Raw genomic sequence first — 15,181 nt, 5'->3', positions numbered from 1 at the left:
CGGGTATCCCAGCCCCCCGCACCGGGCATTCCCCACCCCGCATCGGGCATTTCCCCCCCCCCGCGGACGCCCCCCCCCCCCCAGCACCGGGCATCCCCTCCCTGCCCCGGGAATCCTCCCCCCCCTCACCGGGCATCCCACCCCCGCACCGAGCATCCCCCCCCCCGTAACACCCCTCCCCCGGCCCCGCACAATGCACATCCTCTGCAGAACGCACGCTCTGCACCATGCCCCCCCCACCCCCGCACTGTGCACACCCCCCTGCACCACGCAGCCCCCCCCCCCCGCGCTCCTTCAGGCCCCCCCCTTGCCGCCCCCCCCCTCCCGCACCACGCACCGCCCCCTGCACCACGCAGCGCCCGGGGCAGCGCCGGGCCTGGCCCCCCCCCTTGCCATGCACGCCACACACACACACCCCCCCGCACACTGCAGCACTGCGCACACACACACCCCCCGCCGTGACACCTGTGCGCACACACACACACACACACACACAACCCCCCGTGTAACACCCATGTGTGCACACACACCCCAGGTGACACCCGTGCGTGCACACACACACACACACACACACAGAGCCTGGTGTGACACCCGTGCAAGCATCCCCCCCCCCGGTGTGACACCCGTGTGCGCATGCACACACGCACACACACACAGCCTGGTGTGACACCTGTGTGCATGCACACACACGCACACCCCCCCGTTGTGACACCCATGTGCACACACACACACACGGTGTGGCATCCGTGTGCGCACACACAGACACACAAACACAGTGTGACACCCATGGGCACACCCCCCCCCCGTGTGACACCCGTCTGTGCACGCACACACAGAGCGTGGTGTGACACCCGTGTGCGTACACACACACAGAGCCCTGTGTGACACCCGTGTGCACACACCCCCCTCCCCTGTTGTGACACCCATGTGCGCACACACACACACACACCCCCGTGTGACACCCATGCACGCACACACACACACACAGAGCCTGGTGTGACACCCATGTGCACACAACCCCCCGCAGTGTGACACCTGTGTGCACACACACCCCTCCCCTGTTGGAACACCCGTGTGCACACCCCACACATACCCCCCCGTGTGACACCCGTGTGCACACACCCCCCCTTCCCCTGTTGTGACACCCGTGTGCGTGCACACCTCCGCACACACAGAGCCCAGCGTGACACCCTTGCACACGCACTCACACGTAACCCCTCGCACACGCACAACGCCGTGCATGCGACCCTTGCGTGTGGACACACACACACACACAGAGCCCGGTGCGACACCCGTGTGCGTGTGCACACACACTCACACACACACACTCACAACCGCGTGTCCCCCCCCTGCACGCAACAGACACCCCCCGCGTGTGCACACCCCAACACGCTGCGGCCCCCACAGCCGCGCGCTGCACACACGCCGCCCTGCACCCCCCCGCGCACACCCCCACCCCACCCTGTGCACCCCCCCGCGTCCCCCCCCCCCCCCGCCCTTTGTTCCACGCACACCCCCGTCCCCGCAGCCCCGCGAGCGCAGCCCCCCGCGCAGAGGCCGCTGCGCACCCTCGTACGCCCCCCCCCGCACACGCGTGTGCCCGCAGCCTCTGGCCTGACAAAGGGAGCGGGGGTGTGTGTGTGTGTGTGTGATGCTGCAGGGGGGTGGCAGCACCCACACCCCCCCAGACCCGCCCCCCCCGTCCCCCCCCCCCGTCCCCGCACGCCCACCTCAGCCGGCCCAGCACGACAAACCCGGGGGGAGGGGGCGCGCAGGGGGGACAACCCGATGTCCCGTCGTTCCCCCCCCGTCCCCCCCCCCCGGGTCTGGGTGGGGGGTCCCCATGGCAATCGCATGCCCTCTGGGTGCGACCCCCGCCGTCCCCGTGTCACCCTGGGCGCTGGGTTCCGCTCACGCCCCCGTGAACAGGCCACGGGGCAGCTTTCGGTGCCAGCGGGGGCTACCGGGCGGGGGGCGGGGGGGGACACCGCGGGCGGGTCAGAGCCACGGCGGCTCCCGTTTGCCACGGGTGGGCTGATGGTGGGCACGGGGTGGGGCGGGAGGAGCGGCGGCGTGGGTGGTCGGGGCGGGTGACGGCCCACGGCCCCGCAGATGCGGCAATTAAAAAATATGGGGGGGGGGGGGGGGGGGGGGGGGCGGGGGGGGGGGAAGCCGGTCGTGGCGGCTAAATTTAGCGGCAGACAATAGCTGCGGTGGCCGGGGGGGAACCGGGTGGTGCGCGGCTGCGCGTGTGAGCGGAATCGCAACGCCGCCCCCGCATCGCCGCCCCGGCAGCCCCCGCGGCCTCCGCCGCCGCGCTGGGGAAACCGAGGCACGGGGCGGCGGCGGCGGCGGCGGCGGCGGCGACAGCGGCAGGAAGGGGGGCCCCGGAGAAATCGCCAGGCCGCAGCTGGGGGGCTCGGCCGCCCCCGGCCCCCCAACTCGGCCGGCGGAGCATCCCGGCAGCCCCGGCTCGCCGCCGCGCCGGCACGTGCCGACACCGGGCCATGGTCACCGGCGGCAGCGCTCGAGGGGAGCGGAGGCCGGGGTCTGCCTGCAGGTGGGCGAATTGGCGGGGGGGTGGGGGCGGCTTTGGGCTGGGGATCCCCCCCCCCCGGCTCCCGGGGACCTTCCATTGCTGGGGAACCCCCCCCGGCTCCTGGGGATTCCCCCGGCTCCTGGGGATCCCCCGGCTCCTGGGGACCACCCCCCCCCCCCCCCGGCTTGTGGGGACCCCCCGGCGGGGGGAGCGGGGATGGAGCGGGGCAGTGGAGGTGGGGGGGGGGCCTGGGAGCAGCGCGGCTCTTTGGGGGGGGGGTTGCCCCGGGGGCACCCCGAAGAGCTGGGGGTCCGGGGCCCATTCGGCCCCCCCCCCCCCCCCCCCGCTTTGCTCCCACCCGCTGCGCACCCCGCAGCCCTCGGTGAGTCGGGGGGGGGGGGGACACACACACCTTTGGGGAGGGGGGGGCAGCCCACGGCGGTGACAATGAGGACGCGCCGGGAGCGACGACGCTGCCCGGCTAAAAATAATCCGCCTCCCCCGTCCCCTGCCAGCGCCGCGGCCTCAAGGTCACTGCCCGCCGTGAGGAGGAGGAAGGGGGGGGGGACGCGGGGGTGTGGGGCGGGGAAGCCCCCCCTCGACATCCCCCCCCCCCCCCCCCTTCTTTTGCCTCGTTGCGTCGCGGCTCCCACACGCGCCCGGGCACGGCCGGCGTCGTCACCGCTGCTCCGCCGCGCAGAGCTGCCAGCGGCTGCGGCCCCCCGCGCCCCGGCACATGCCCCCGCTGCCCCCCCGGGCACCCCGGCTCCTCCCGACGCTCCCCGTCGCGCGGGGCTGTGGCAGGTGAGGGGGCGCGGGGGGAGGTGACAGCAGTGGGGACCCCGTTGGACGGCAGCAATGGGGACCCCAGGGATGGCTTCTGGGGGGACACAAGGGACGTTGGGGGACACCGTGCCGGCGGTGAGTGCTCGGAGCAATCCCCAGCTGCCGGAGTCGGGGGACCGCGGGGTTGTTTGTGCTCGGGGACGGCGTGGCGGCGGGGCCCGAAGCCGCGAGGCGGTGAAGGGTGACACGGCCGAGCGGTTTGAGGGGCCAAGGGACCTTGGTGCTCCCCGGCTGCCACCACCACCCTGGGGACGCGGCGCTGGGGTGGCTCTGGCTGGGGCAACCAGCCCCACTCTGCCCCCGCCTCGGCACCTGCCGAAACCAGAGGGACCCCATGCCGCCAACGGCCCTGGTGTGACGCCGGCGGCCGGCCGCGGTGGTCTGGCGCGGGCAGTGACCCACCGGGGCCGGCAGGACCCCGTGCCGGGGCCGTGCGCGGTGCTGTGGGTGCGAAGTCCGGGGTCGGTGCTGGGGGCTCCTGGCGGGTTCCGGCACTGCGCGGTGCTGGTGGCCTCAACGTGCCGGGGAGTGCCCGGCGTGCCGTGGTGCAGCCGTCGAGGCTGGGTTTGTGCAGTGCAGGGGAGGCGGGGCGGGGGGGGAGCGCCCCCTTGCCCCTCCCGACCTTCCCTGTGACCTTGGGACCCTGCGCAGGGCTGGGGGGCCGTGGTGGCTGCGGTGACACCGCCTCGGTGGCGGGGACCCCCACCCCGCAGTGCGGGGACGGGGCTCTCCGAAGGTGTTTGGGAGGTTTGGGGGATCCCCCCCTCCCCGAGGGGCTTGTGGCGCTCCCAGGGGCAGCGGGGACACCCGTGTCCCCCCCGGCCAGCCCCGGGCGGGGGGTCCGTCGCGCCCCGGTGGGGGCAGCCAGGCGGAGCGGCTTTGTCCTTCGCCTGAGCCGAGCTGCGTGGGGGAGGCGGCGGGAGAACCCGGCGCAGAGGCTTTGTCTGGGGATGGCGGCGCGGTGACGGCGGAGGGGGGACGTGGGGAGCCTAAACCCCCCCCCCCCCTCCTAGAACCCCCAGCACCCCCCACCCCAGCCCTGGGCACCCCCTCGGCCCCACGCAGGTCGGGCATCCCCGGACGAGTGTCCCCTCCAGAGGGGCGAGGGCTGGGGACGGGGTCCCCCTTGGGCTGGGGGGGGCTGGGGGGCCCCTGGCTGCCTCCGCCAGCCCTGGGGAAGGGGGTGTTGCCCCCGCCACGCCTCGGGGGCCTGATCCAGCCCCGGCCCCGGCACCTCCCGGTGGGGCTCAGGGGAGGGTTTTTTCTCGGGGAGACCCCGGGACAAGCCAGGGAATCCCTTGCGTCGCAGCGGGGGCCGGGGGGGGGTTTCGGTGTCCCCGCGTGTCCCTGTGCGTGTGCTAGCCCCGCGTGCTTCCCCCCCCCACACACACCCGGCGCCGTGGGGCCCGCAGACGCCCCGCAGCCCCACGGGTGGGAATGGGCCAGATCCTGTGAGGGGCAAATCACCCCGGGGGGCGGGCTCTGCCCCTTTGCATCGCCCCCGACGTGTGGGGCAGGCACGGGGGGGGGGGCCTGGGGTCAGTGGGGGGTCCCACGGTGGCAGGGCTTGGCTGAAGCATCCCGGTGCTCTTTGGGACCCCAGTGGCATCGCGCCGGTGTCTCTGCCAGCCCCAGGTGGTCCCGTGCCCCCCCAAAATCCTGCTCAGCCCCCCTTGCCCTGCCCTTGGGGGGCGGGGGTGGCACCCCCCCGCCCCGTTCAGCCCTGTGCTGGTGGTTGTGGGGGCCGGGGGCTCCTGCCAGCACCGACAGATGCTCTCCGGCCTGGGACATATGGCCAGGGCTCGGTGGCAGCGGGAGCTGCGGCCACCCGAGGAACCGGGGCCACCGCGGAGGATTGGGGGGGACGGAGGTTGGGGGGGGGGGGGGGGGCTGCAGGGGGTCTGACGCAATCTGTGCACCCACCAAACCCCAAACCCCCATGCTGGCTGGTGGGGAGTCCCTGTGACCCCGGGGGGGGTAACGGCGCGGGTGCCCCAAGCACCCCATCCCCTGCCCCATGGTGGTGGGGGGGGTTCCCCGGTTCCCCAGCTCCTTCCCCCCCTTCCCGGTACGGCAGTGGGACCGTGGCCGTGCCGCCTGGCTGCTGGCATGGGGGGCACAGCCCTGGTGGCAACCGCTGCCCTCCCCGCATCCCCCCCCCCCCCCCCCAAATTCCTCCCCGGGCCCGCGATTCCCAGGCAGGAATTAGGTAATAAATAAATCAGCAGCCGGGAGGGAGCCTTTGGGCCGCCCGCCTCTATTTTTAGCTGCCCCCTCCTCCTCTGCAGTTGCTCCCAGGCAGCGCTGCTGCTCCCAGGGTACAGGGGGGGGCGTGGGGGGGTCCCACCGCCACCCCCCAACCACCCCCGGGCCGCCCTGCGGGGGTTAAACCACGTTCCCCCCCCACAGACACACACCCCTGCTCCGTGCAGGGTGGAGGGTGCTGCCCCGGCCGGGGTCCCCCTTTGCCCACCGTCCCCTTGTCCCCAGCCGAGGGTCCTTCCCTCGGTGACATCCCGTGCCCACCCCACCCCCCCAAGGCAGCCCCCCCACTTCTTCCCAGGGATAAGACCCCCCCCCCCGGGGGTGCCCGTGTCCGGCCCCGAGCGTTGTGGCGGGGGGGTGGCAGGAGCACCCCGCAGCCCCACCGCAACACAGGGGGTGGGACACCGCCGAGACACCCGGGCTGCGGCGGTGGGCGTCCTGCTGCCGCATCGCCCCCACCTTCCCGGCGCGGGAGCTGCCGGGCGCGGGGAGGCTCGGGGCCATCGCTCAAGGACATACGGTGGCCGCCACCAGCAGCACAAGCCAGGGGGGAACCTGCCGTGTCCCCCGTCCCCAGGATGGGGTCATGGGGGACCGCGCTCGGTGCCTCTGCGCATCCCGCCCGAGCATCCCTGGGGATGCAGCCACCGGCCGCTGCATCCCCATGGGGACAGGGGACAAGGGACAGGGACCCCTCGGTTCTTCCCGGCTTTAATCAACCCTCCGGGTGCCGAATCCTGCCGGAGACGTCCCCATCGATGTCCTGACAGGGGGAAGATTTAATAAGGCCCATTTACGTCGCCATCGATAGAAGCTATTAGCGAAACGACCACGGAGAGATGTTTAATAAAATATTTACTGTCACCCGCTCCGGGGGCGGCTTCACCCACCCCATCCCAGGTTGCCAAAAACTTTGCCAGGCCCCGGCACGGCTCTGGCATCCCCGGCAGCACCGCCATGAGAGGGGCCCTGGGAAACCAACCGCTTCCCCTCCCTCCCTCCCTCCCTCCCCTCCCTGCCCGGCTGCGTATTTTTCTCCCCCGACCGAAGTATTAAAAAGAAATCGGAGCCCATTTTCCTGCCATAAATTTGGCAGAATGGAGAGAAAATGATCCGGCTCTGGAGGGGAGCCAACGGCCCCGGATCCACACCGGGGAGCAGAGCCGGGGCGCTGGAGCCCGGCCACGCAGCCTCCGCGCCCGCAGGGAGCAGGGAAACGTCTTCCCCGGCTCCGGTGCGTCCCTCGGGGGACGGGAGAGGGGGGGTCCCCGACCCCTGCCACCCCCACACAGGGATGGGGAGGTGCTGCTGGCGGGAGGGACGCCCGGTGGCGGCGGTCGCAGCGGGGGCACCGATGGCGGTTGTTGGGGGGGGGGGGGGGGGGGTTGCGCGGGGCTGGGCTGCAGCAAGACACGGCACTGGGAGGCCCAAAATGCGGGGAGAAGCCCCCCCCCCGCCCCCGGGGGCTGGGGGAGAGGCTGCGGGGACCCCCGGCTCCCCCGAGCAAGGAGCCCTGGCCTGGGTCTGCCACCGGGACGGCAACGGTGGTGCCATCGGCACCGTGGGCTGCGGGATTTTGGGGCCCGTTGTGCGGGGGTGGGGGTTTGGTGCTGGGGTGCTGGGGGTCGGGGTCCGAGCTGGGGGTCTGTGTGCTGGGGGGGATCTGTGCTGGGGAGTCTGTGGTGGGGGTCTGTGTCTGTGGTGGGGGTCTGTGCTGTGGGGTCATCGCTGGGGGTCTCTATTGGGGGTCCACACTGGGAGTCTGTGTCTGTGCTGGGGGGTCTGAGCTGGGGGTCTGTGTGCTGGGGGGGATCTGTGCTGGGGGTCCACACTGGGGATCTGTGCTGGGGGGTCTGTGTCTGTGCTGGGGGTCATTGCTGGGGGTCTGTGCTGGGAGTGTCATTGCTGGGGGTCTGCGTTGGGGGCATCTGTACTGGGGGTCCACACTGGGGGTCTGTGCTGGGAGTCTGTGCCGGGGGGGGGGTCTGTACTGGGGGTCTGTGTCTGTGCTGGGGGTCTGTGCTGTGGGGTCATTGCTGGGGGTCCGCACTGGGGGTCTGCACTGGGGGTCCGCGCTGGAGGTCTCTGATGGGGGTCTGTGTGGGGGAGTCCATGCTGGGGGTCTGTGCTGGGGGGGGTCCCTGCTGGGGGTCTGTGCCGGGGGGGGTCCCTGCTGGGGGTCCGGGCTGGGGGTCCGTGCTGGCTGCAGCGGGGCTGCTCCTGCAGTGGGGTCTGTGCTTGCTGCCGTGGGACCCCCCCGGTGCATCAGGGCTGCTCGTGCCGGAGGGGGGGCTGCTCTGGCTCTGGCTCTGTGGGGCCACCCGTGCAGCCGCTGGGGCTGTCCCACCGACCCCCCCGGTGTCCCCCCAGCCCTGCCCTGTGCCCCCCCTCACCCCACAGCCTGGTGACAAACCCATGGCCAAAAATCATGGCTCTTCTGGCTGGGCCGCTGGCTGCTGAGGGGGGGGTCAGTGCGGAACACACAGAGACATGGGACAGGGTGACACCCCCCCCCGGGTGGCAGTGCCCTCGGCTGGGTGCAGCGGCTCTGGGGGTGTTTGGAGACCCCCCCCCCCTAATGCCATGTGTCCTCTCTGGCCAGGCGTGGAGGGAAGCCCATGGCACCCGGCCCCCCGGACCCCCCCCACACCAAGCCCTGGCCCCGCAGCCCCTAACGCCCCGAGGGCCCCCCCGGCCGGTCCTGGGGACCCCAAGCAGGTAGGGGGAGTGCAGGGGGCCGGGGTCGCAGGGTTGAGGGTGCCACTGCAGTGCTGGGGGGGGTCACGGGGGTGCTGAGGGTGTGTGTTGGGGGTACTGGGGGGGGATGTTGGGGTGCTGGGGGGGTGGTGGCAGCATGTGGAGGGTGGAGGGGGTGCGCTGGGGGGGTGGCGCATGGGGGACGACGGGGTTTGGGGTGCAGTGAGGGTGGGGGGAGTGCATGGGGGGGCGTTGGGGGTGTCGTTGGGGGGTGCACGGGGCTGTGATGGGGGGGCTGGGTGGGGAGGGGGTGCAAGGGGGGTGCACGGGGGGTTCAAGAGGGTACATGGGGGTGTTTTGGGGTGCATGGGGGGTGCATGGGGGTGTTTTGGGGTGCAAGGGGGTGCACGGGGGGTTCAAGAGGGTGCAGGGGGGTGTTTTGGGGTGCAAGGGGGTGCACGGGGGTGTTTTGGTGTGCGGGGGGGGGAGCGCAAGGGGGTGCATGGGGGTGTTTTGTGGTGCAAGGGGGTGCCCGGGGAGGGCTTGGTGGGGGTTGCCGGGGGGGTGCCGGCCGTGGGGGGGCTGCGTGGGCCGTGGGGGGCCGGGGTCTGTGTGGGGGTGCGTGGGCAGCAGAGGGGTTTTGGGGGCGCGGGGCGGGGGACCATGGAGCGCATGGCGGGGGGGGGGGGGCGGCCCGCGGCGGGGTGGGCGGGGCCAGCGGCGGGGTGGGCGGGGCCGAGAGGCGTGGCGCGGCGGGTCGTCAGGGGGGCGTGGTCGCTCTCCTCCAATCAGGAGCTCCGCCCCCGCCTCCGCCCCGCCCCCGGGCGCTCCGGTCCCGCCGCCGCGCGCCCCCGGGACCCAGCCGGGCTGCGGCGGCGGCGGCGGCGGCGGCGCGGCCCCGGCCCGGGCCGGCGGCAGGTAGCGGGTAGGGCCCGGCCGGGGGTGGGGTTGAGCTGAGCCCGCCGGGCACTCCCCGGTACCGGGAGCTCCGGGCACGGCGGGGACGTCGCGGGGAGGAGGGGGGCGCGGCGGGGACGCGCAGCTGCAGCTGGTTACCGGAGCCGTCCCGGGGCCGCGGGTAGAGCCCAGCGGCGGAGGCAGCGTGGGGCCGGACCCCTCCTGCGCTCGCTGCCCCACCGGGGTGTGGGGGGGAGGCTGCAGAGGGGGCGGCCGCGCTGCGGCGGTACCGATAACCGGGAGGGGGGGGCACGTCCCCCGCGGGCAGGACACGTCCCCGCCGCCGTCGAGGCCGGCACATGGGTGCCACGTGCCCCGTCAGGCGTCGCCCGGTGGCGGGTGGGGTGGTGCTGCTGCTGCTCCCCCGGGGACACCCCTCACCTCCCCCGTCCCGGAGCCCCCCCCACCCGACACCGTCCCCTCTCCCGCAGGTCGCCCCCGCGCCGCTGAGCCATGCGGGATCACCCGGCCCCCTCCCCGCCAGAGCCATGAGCGGCTGCCGGTACAATGGGGGGGTGGCACGGCCACGGGGACCCCTGAGCTCCTCCGCTCGCACCCTGCACCCGCTGGAGGGTGAGACCCAGCCGCTGCGGCCACGCCATCCCCCCGGCCTGGAGGTGGTGGTCTCACGGCCGGAGCAGCCCGGGGGTCCCGATGCCAGCCCGGCAGCGGCGGGGCAGGATGCGGCCGAGGAGCGGGGACGGGGACCGCGGAGAAACCAGAACATCGGGTACAAGCTGGGACACCGGCGAGCCCTCTTCGAGAAGCGGAAACGCCTCAGCGATTACGCCCTCATCTTCGGGATGTTCGGCATCGTGGTCATGGTCACGGAGACGGAGCTGTCCTGGGGGGTCTACACCAAGGTAGGGGTTGCGGTGGGTGGGGGGGGGGCTGGGGAGAGTCCGGCCGGGCTCACGCTGCCCGTTCCCCTCGCAGGAGTCATCGTATTCGTTTGCACTGAAATGCCTTATCAGCCTCTCGACCGTCATCCTCCTGGGGCTCATCGTCATGTACCACGCCAGGGAGATCCAGGTGAGGGGCACCTACCGGTGGGTGCTCGCCGGGGCCCCCGGGGGTCCCACCGCCCACCCACCAACTCACCCCCCCCCCCCCCGCCGCCTTCCTTCTCCCTCCGCAGCTCTTCATGGTGGATAACGGTGCCGACGACTGGCGCATCGCCATGACCTACGAGCGCATCTTCTTCATCGCCCTGGAGCTGATCGTCTGCGCCATCCACCCCATCCCCGGCCAGTACCTCTTCACCTGGACGGCCCGGTTGGCCTTCACCTACGCCGCCTCGGTGGCCGACGCCGACGTGGACATCATCCTCTCCATCCCCATGTTCCTGCGGCTGTACCTGATCGGGCGCGTCATGCTGCTGCACAGCAAGCTCTTCACCGACGCCTCCTCCCGCAGCATCGGCGCCCTCAACAAGATCAACTTCAACACCCGCTTCGTCATGAAGACCCTCATGACCATCTGCCCCGGCACCGTCCTCCTGGTCTTCAGCATCTCCTCCTGGATCATCGCTGCCTGGACGGTCCGCGTCTGCGAGAGGTACGGGGGGCACTCCCCAGCGGGGCTCTTGGCGGTGGGGGGGGGAAAGCGGGGCTGGGATGCAGCTGAGGACGCACGGTGCAGACCCCAGAGGGGGTGGGGGGAGAGAAGAGGCCCCTTGGAGAAGGGGCCCCTTGGAGAAGAGGCCCCCGCTCTCCATGCAGACCCTCCCTGGTGGGACCTTCATGCCCAAGGTGGTGGCCACAATGGTTTTGCCAAACCAAAACCACTTTGCCAAGGCGAGGTGGGGGCGGCCGGACCCCCAGGCTGTCCCCAGACCTCTCCCAAGCCCCTCTGTGCCCCCACCCCCCACCCCTTCCCCAAGGGATGCTGCAGGACCCCCCCTTTCTGCCGGTGGGTCTGGCCGGGAGGAGCTGGGGGTCTGGCGGAGGGGACCCGAGCCCTTACGCAGGATGTGGCCCGTGCTCCTCAGCTGCGCCCGCCGCGATGCCGGGATGGGGGGGCCGGGATGCCCGTGCCCTGCCCGTGCTCGCCCCTTCTCGGCCGCTCCCCCCGGGACATGCATTAACTGCTCTTGTTTTCCCTCCCTGACCGCTCTGCTGCTCGCAGGGACAAACTGTGAGTCACCCCAGGGACCGACAGCGCGTCCTGCACGGGACGTCCCCCCCAGCCCCAGGCTTGTGCTACTCAGAATTTAGGATTAGCTGCAGCCGGCGGGGGGCGGGGGGGGTTGGATTCAAGGCTGGGGGGAGCTGCCCAGGCCGGAGCAAAGAGGCCATGGACACGGAAAGGGGCCGGAGCCCTTTTCCACTTGGAACCTCAGTGGCTGCTTTCTGTCCCCACTGTCCCCCCCCGTTGGGGTGGTCGCGGTGCCCAGCCTGGCCACGGGCACAAGCCGGGGGGGTCCCGGCTCTCGGGGCGCTCTCGGAGGGGTGGGCTTGCTGCAGGAATCGCTGTGGGTCCCGGGGCAGAGGGAGAAACCCCCAGCAAGGAGCAGAGCCGAACCGGAGCTGCCGGGAAGGAGCCGCCGGAGCCTTCGGCAGAGTCTCCGAAGGGTTTTTGCTCGGCTCCGGCAGTTTCGTTGCTCGGCGTTTCCCCTCCGGGCACAGTCCGGGTGCGTTGAAGGAGTCCCGGGGGCTCCTCGGGTGGATGGGGGGAGCAGGGAGTCCCGCAGCCCCCGCTGTCCCGGGGAGCATTGCCACGGCGTGACACCCTCAGGCTGATGTCCCTTTGGGGACGGGCTCAGCCCTTCGCTGCCAACCCACAGGGTGTCCCCCTCCGGCTGCGTGGTGCCCCCCAGCATCGCCCTGCCCCATCCCTCGATGCCGGTTGAGGTTCCAAGCTGAGTTCCCGGTGCGGCTGTGCCGGGGGGTCTGGGTGGGGGGGGGGGGTAAGGCAGCAATCCTAAATTCCTCACCGCACGCTTGAGTCCATCCCGGCTCGCTCCCGTCTCCTCCCCTCCCTTCTCTCACCCCCAGCACCCGGTTTTCCCCGGCTCCCCGCTGCTCCCCGCATGCCCCCGTCCCGCTGCCCGGCTTGGCCGTACCCAGCGCCCGGCCCCGCTGCTCCACGTCCCTTGTCCCGGCCGGCGGCGGGGACCGTGTCCGGGGGACCCTCGGGAAGGGGGCGGGGGGCACAGCCATCTGCATTCGTGGCGTGGGCGCCGGCCATGAAATCTCAAAGCACAGCGGCCCCCGCTCCCCCCTGCAGTTGACACCCGCGGTGGCCTCGGGGCCGTTTGTAGCCCTGGGCTTGCTCGGGGTGGGGCGGGGGGGGCAGCTCGCAGGGCGAGGGGTGCGTTGCTCCAGCCTTGCAACTGTCCCCCGCTCTGCAGTGACGGGGCGTCCCCTCCCCGGGGCGGGGGGGTCCGGCGATGGCGCCCGTGTCCTGTGCTTTGAGATCCCTGGGGGAGCTTCGGGAAGATGGAGGTCGCTGCCATCCCTCGGAGGGGAAGGGGCTGCTGCTCCGCACCCGTCACCTCATTATCCGCATCCAGCAGCACCCCCGAGCCAGCCCCGGTCACAGCCACCCCGGGCCTTACCTCCTCCGTGGTGCCCGTGTCCGGAGTGGCCGTGCCTGGTGTCCCCAAAGTGTCCCCAAGGTGTCCCCAGCTTCTTTGGGGGCCTGCGTGCCACCGGCACAGCTGGGAGCTGGGGGACTCTCCGGGACGCAGCCATCAGATGGGGAAAGCGGCTAAAAAACATCGTGGCAAAGCCACGAGGGGCACGTGGCGGGACCGGGACCGTGCGGTGACGGTGGCTGCGCTCGGCCCCGGGCAGGTACCACGACAAGCAGGAGGTGACCAGCAACTTCTTGGGGGCCATGTGGCTGATCTCCATCACCTTCCTCTCCATCGGCTACGGGGACATGGTGCCGCACACCTACTGCGGGAAGGGCGTGTGTCTGCTCACCGGCATCATGGTGAGTGCCGGGAAGCTTGTGGGGGGGACGACACACACCCGGATGACTCCTGTGCCCCCCCGCCCCCCCAGCTCCTGCCGCTGCCCTCACCGCGGGGCTCTCTGCCCCTCAGGGTGCCGGTTGCACCGCTCTGGTTGTCGCCGTCGTTGCCAGAAAGCTAGAGCTCACCAAAGCGGAGAAACACGTGCACAACTTCATGATGGACACGCAGCTGACGAAGCGGGTAAGGCACCCCCCCCACACACACACCCCCCCACACACACACCCCTTGGGGCCCGTCAGACGTCGCCGGGCGCGGGACCAGCCGCCTCCATCCCTCGCCCCGGGCGCTCGCTTCCTCCCAGGTGAAAAATGCTGCTGCCAACGTACTCAGGGAAACGTGGCTCATCTACAAACACACCAAGCTGGTGAAGAAGATCGACCATGCCAAAGTTCGGAAACACCAGCGTAAGTTCCTCCAAGCCATCCATCAGTAAGTGCCAAACCTTTACCTGCTTCCTACCAGGAGGTTTTTCCCGTCGTGGCTCCGGAAGGAGAACCGGGCGCTCCCTCTCCTTCTGTACCCACCCCCCCCCGCCCCCCGCCGCCCCCGGCTTGGGAGCCAGGTGGTCTCCAGCCCCTGTCCCCGTCCCCGCTGCGGGGGGAGAGGGCTTTCCCGGCGGGTGGGGACCCCGCCGATGCTGGGGTGACCCCGGGAGTACCCGATGGATGAGGTTTGACGCGACGGTGTCCGCCATCCCCATCAGGGAGCAGGGCTGGGGGCTGCAAGCCCCCCGGGGGGGCCTCCTGCTTTGCGGGGGGGTGAGTGGAAAACAAGGGGTGCCTGGCTTTGCGGGGGGGGGAAAGCGGGCACCGATGGGGGGGGCGGGGGGGAGGGGGGGCCGTGCTGCGGCTGCTGTCGTCCTCCCTGCGCTCTTCGTGGTGGTATTAAACCTGCTGTTGTGTTTTGTCTCTGTTCTGCCCCCCCCTCCCTGCAGAGCTCAGAAGTAAGTCGCCCCGCGGGGCCGCTCCTCTCCTCCGCCTGCTCCCGTTTGCATGGGCTCCTCGCTGCAAAACGGGGCGGGGGGGAGGGACACGGCGGTGTAGCCCCCCCTCCCCCCCCCCCAGGGCTGTCTGGGGGTGAAGATGGAGGGGCAGAGGCTGCGCTTGCGGAGTCGGGGTGCCGGGGGGGGGAGCTGCATGATGCTGGGGTGCTGTGGAAAGCGGGGTGGGGGGGGGACGGGATGCTGCGTGGTGGTGGTGGTGGTGGAGGGGGGTGTCGCTGACCTTGACCCTGCTCCCCCGTGTCTCCCCAGGTTGAGGAGCGTGAAGATGGAGCAGCGGAAGCTGAACGACCAGGCCAACACGCTGGTGGACCTGGCAAAGGTGAGCCATGCCGGGATGGCATCCCCGGCGGGGGGGGGACCCCACCACTACCGGGGGGGACTCCCGACGCCGAGACCCTGCCGTGTGTGTGTGTGTGTGTGTGTCCTATCCCCCATGTCCGTCCATCCTTCCCCCCTACCCCCCGGCAGACCCAGAACGTCATGTACGACATGGTCTCGGAGCTGCAGGAACGTCACGAGGACCTGGAGAAGCGGTTGGGGGCCTTGGAGAGCAAGATGGAGGCGCTGGGGCTGAGCCTGCTGGCGCTGCCGGGGCTGGTCAGCCAAGCCCTGGGGCAGCAGCAGCGCGAGCTCCTGGGGAGCTGGACCCCCCGCCTCTGCTCCGCCACCGCCCCTTGCACCCCCACCCGACCCCCCAGGTCCCCTTCCACCGCCCCCCCCACCTCCTCGGACAGCGGGTGATGGGTTTATTTTTATTTTTGGGGGTGGTGGTGGTGGTGGTCGGGGGGGGGCAGAGGGGGGGGCGCCTCTTATGTCTGGCCATCGTGTGGCTGATTTCAGTAGCTTTGTTCTGTAAAGCCCTGTATAAATTTCCTGCGTTCACTGTGCTGGC

General features: G+C 71.5%; 1 protein-coding gene across 6 annotated transcripts; it reads left to right on the top strand.

Moving 5' to 3' along the window:
* Positions 1 to 2,234: 2,234 nt before the first annotated feature.
* Positions 2,235 to 15,161, top strand: KCNN1 (potassium calcium-activated channel subfamily N member 1). Of its 6 annotated transcripts, none has more exons than XM_063358237.1 (10): positions 2,235 to 2,560; positions 8,253 to 8,368; positions 9,736 to 10,167; positions 10,241 to 10,336; positions 10,443 to 10,861; positions 13,102 to 13,243; positions 13,356 to 13,466; positions 13,588 to 13,715; positions 14,539 to 14,608; positions 14,758 to 15,161. In XM_063358237.1, exons 3-10 carry the CDS (start codon positions 9,793 to 9,795, stop codon positions 15,028 to 15,030), a joined length of 1,614 nt encoding a protein of 537 aa, XP_063214307.1. In that variant the 5' UTR covers positions 2,235 to 2,560; positions 8,253 to 8,368; positions 9,736 to 9,792; the 3' UTR covers positions 15,031 to 15,161. The 6 variants fall into 6 exon arrangements, with proteins under 6 accessions (XP_063214307.1, XP_063214308.1, XP_063214311.1 ...); XM_063358238.1 differs by lacking the exon at positions 2,235 to 2,560 and adding an exon at positions 3,170 to 3,343; XM_063358240.1 differs by lacking the exon at positions 2,235 to 2,560 and adding an exon at positions 6,050 to 6,884.
* The last annotated feature ends 20 nt before the right edge of the window (positions 15,162 to 15,181 follow it).

Source organism: Chroicocephalus ridibundus, chromosome 22, assembly GCF_963924245.1.
Source record: "Chroicocephalus ridibundus chromosome 22, bChrRid1.1, whole genome shotgun sequence".
Lineage (NCBI taxonomy): Eukaryota > Metazoa > Chordata > Aves > Charadriiformes > Laridae > Chroicocephalus > Chroicocephalus ridibundus.
The sequence above is the reverse complement of the archived record's forward strand: the minus strand, read 5'-3'. Positions and strand labels throughout refer to the sequence as shown.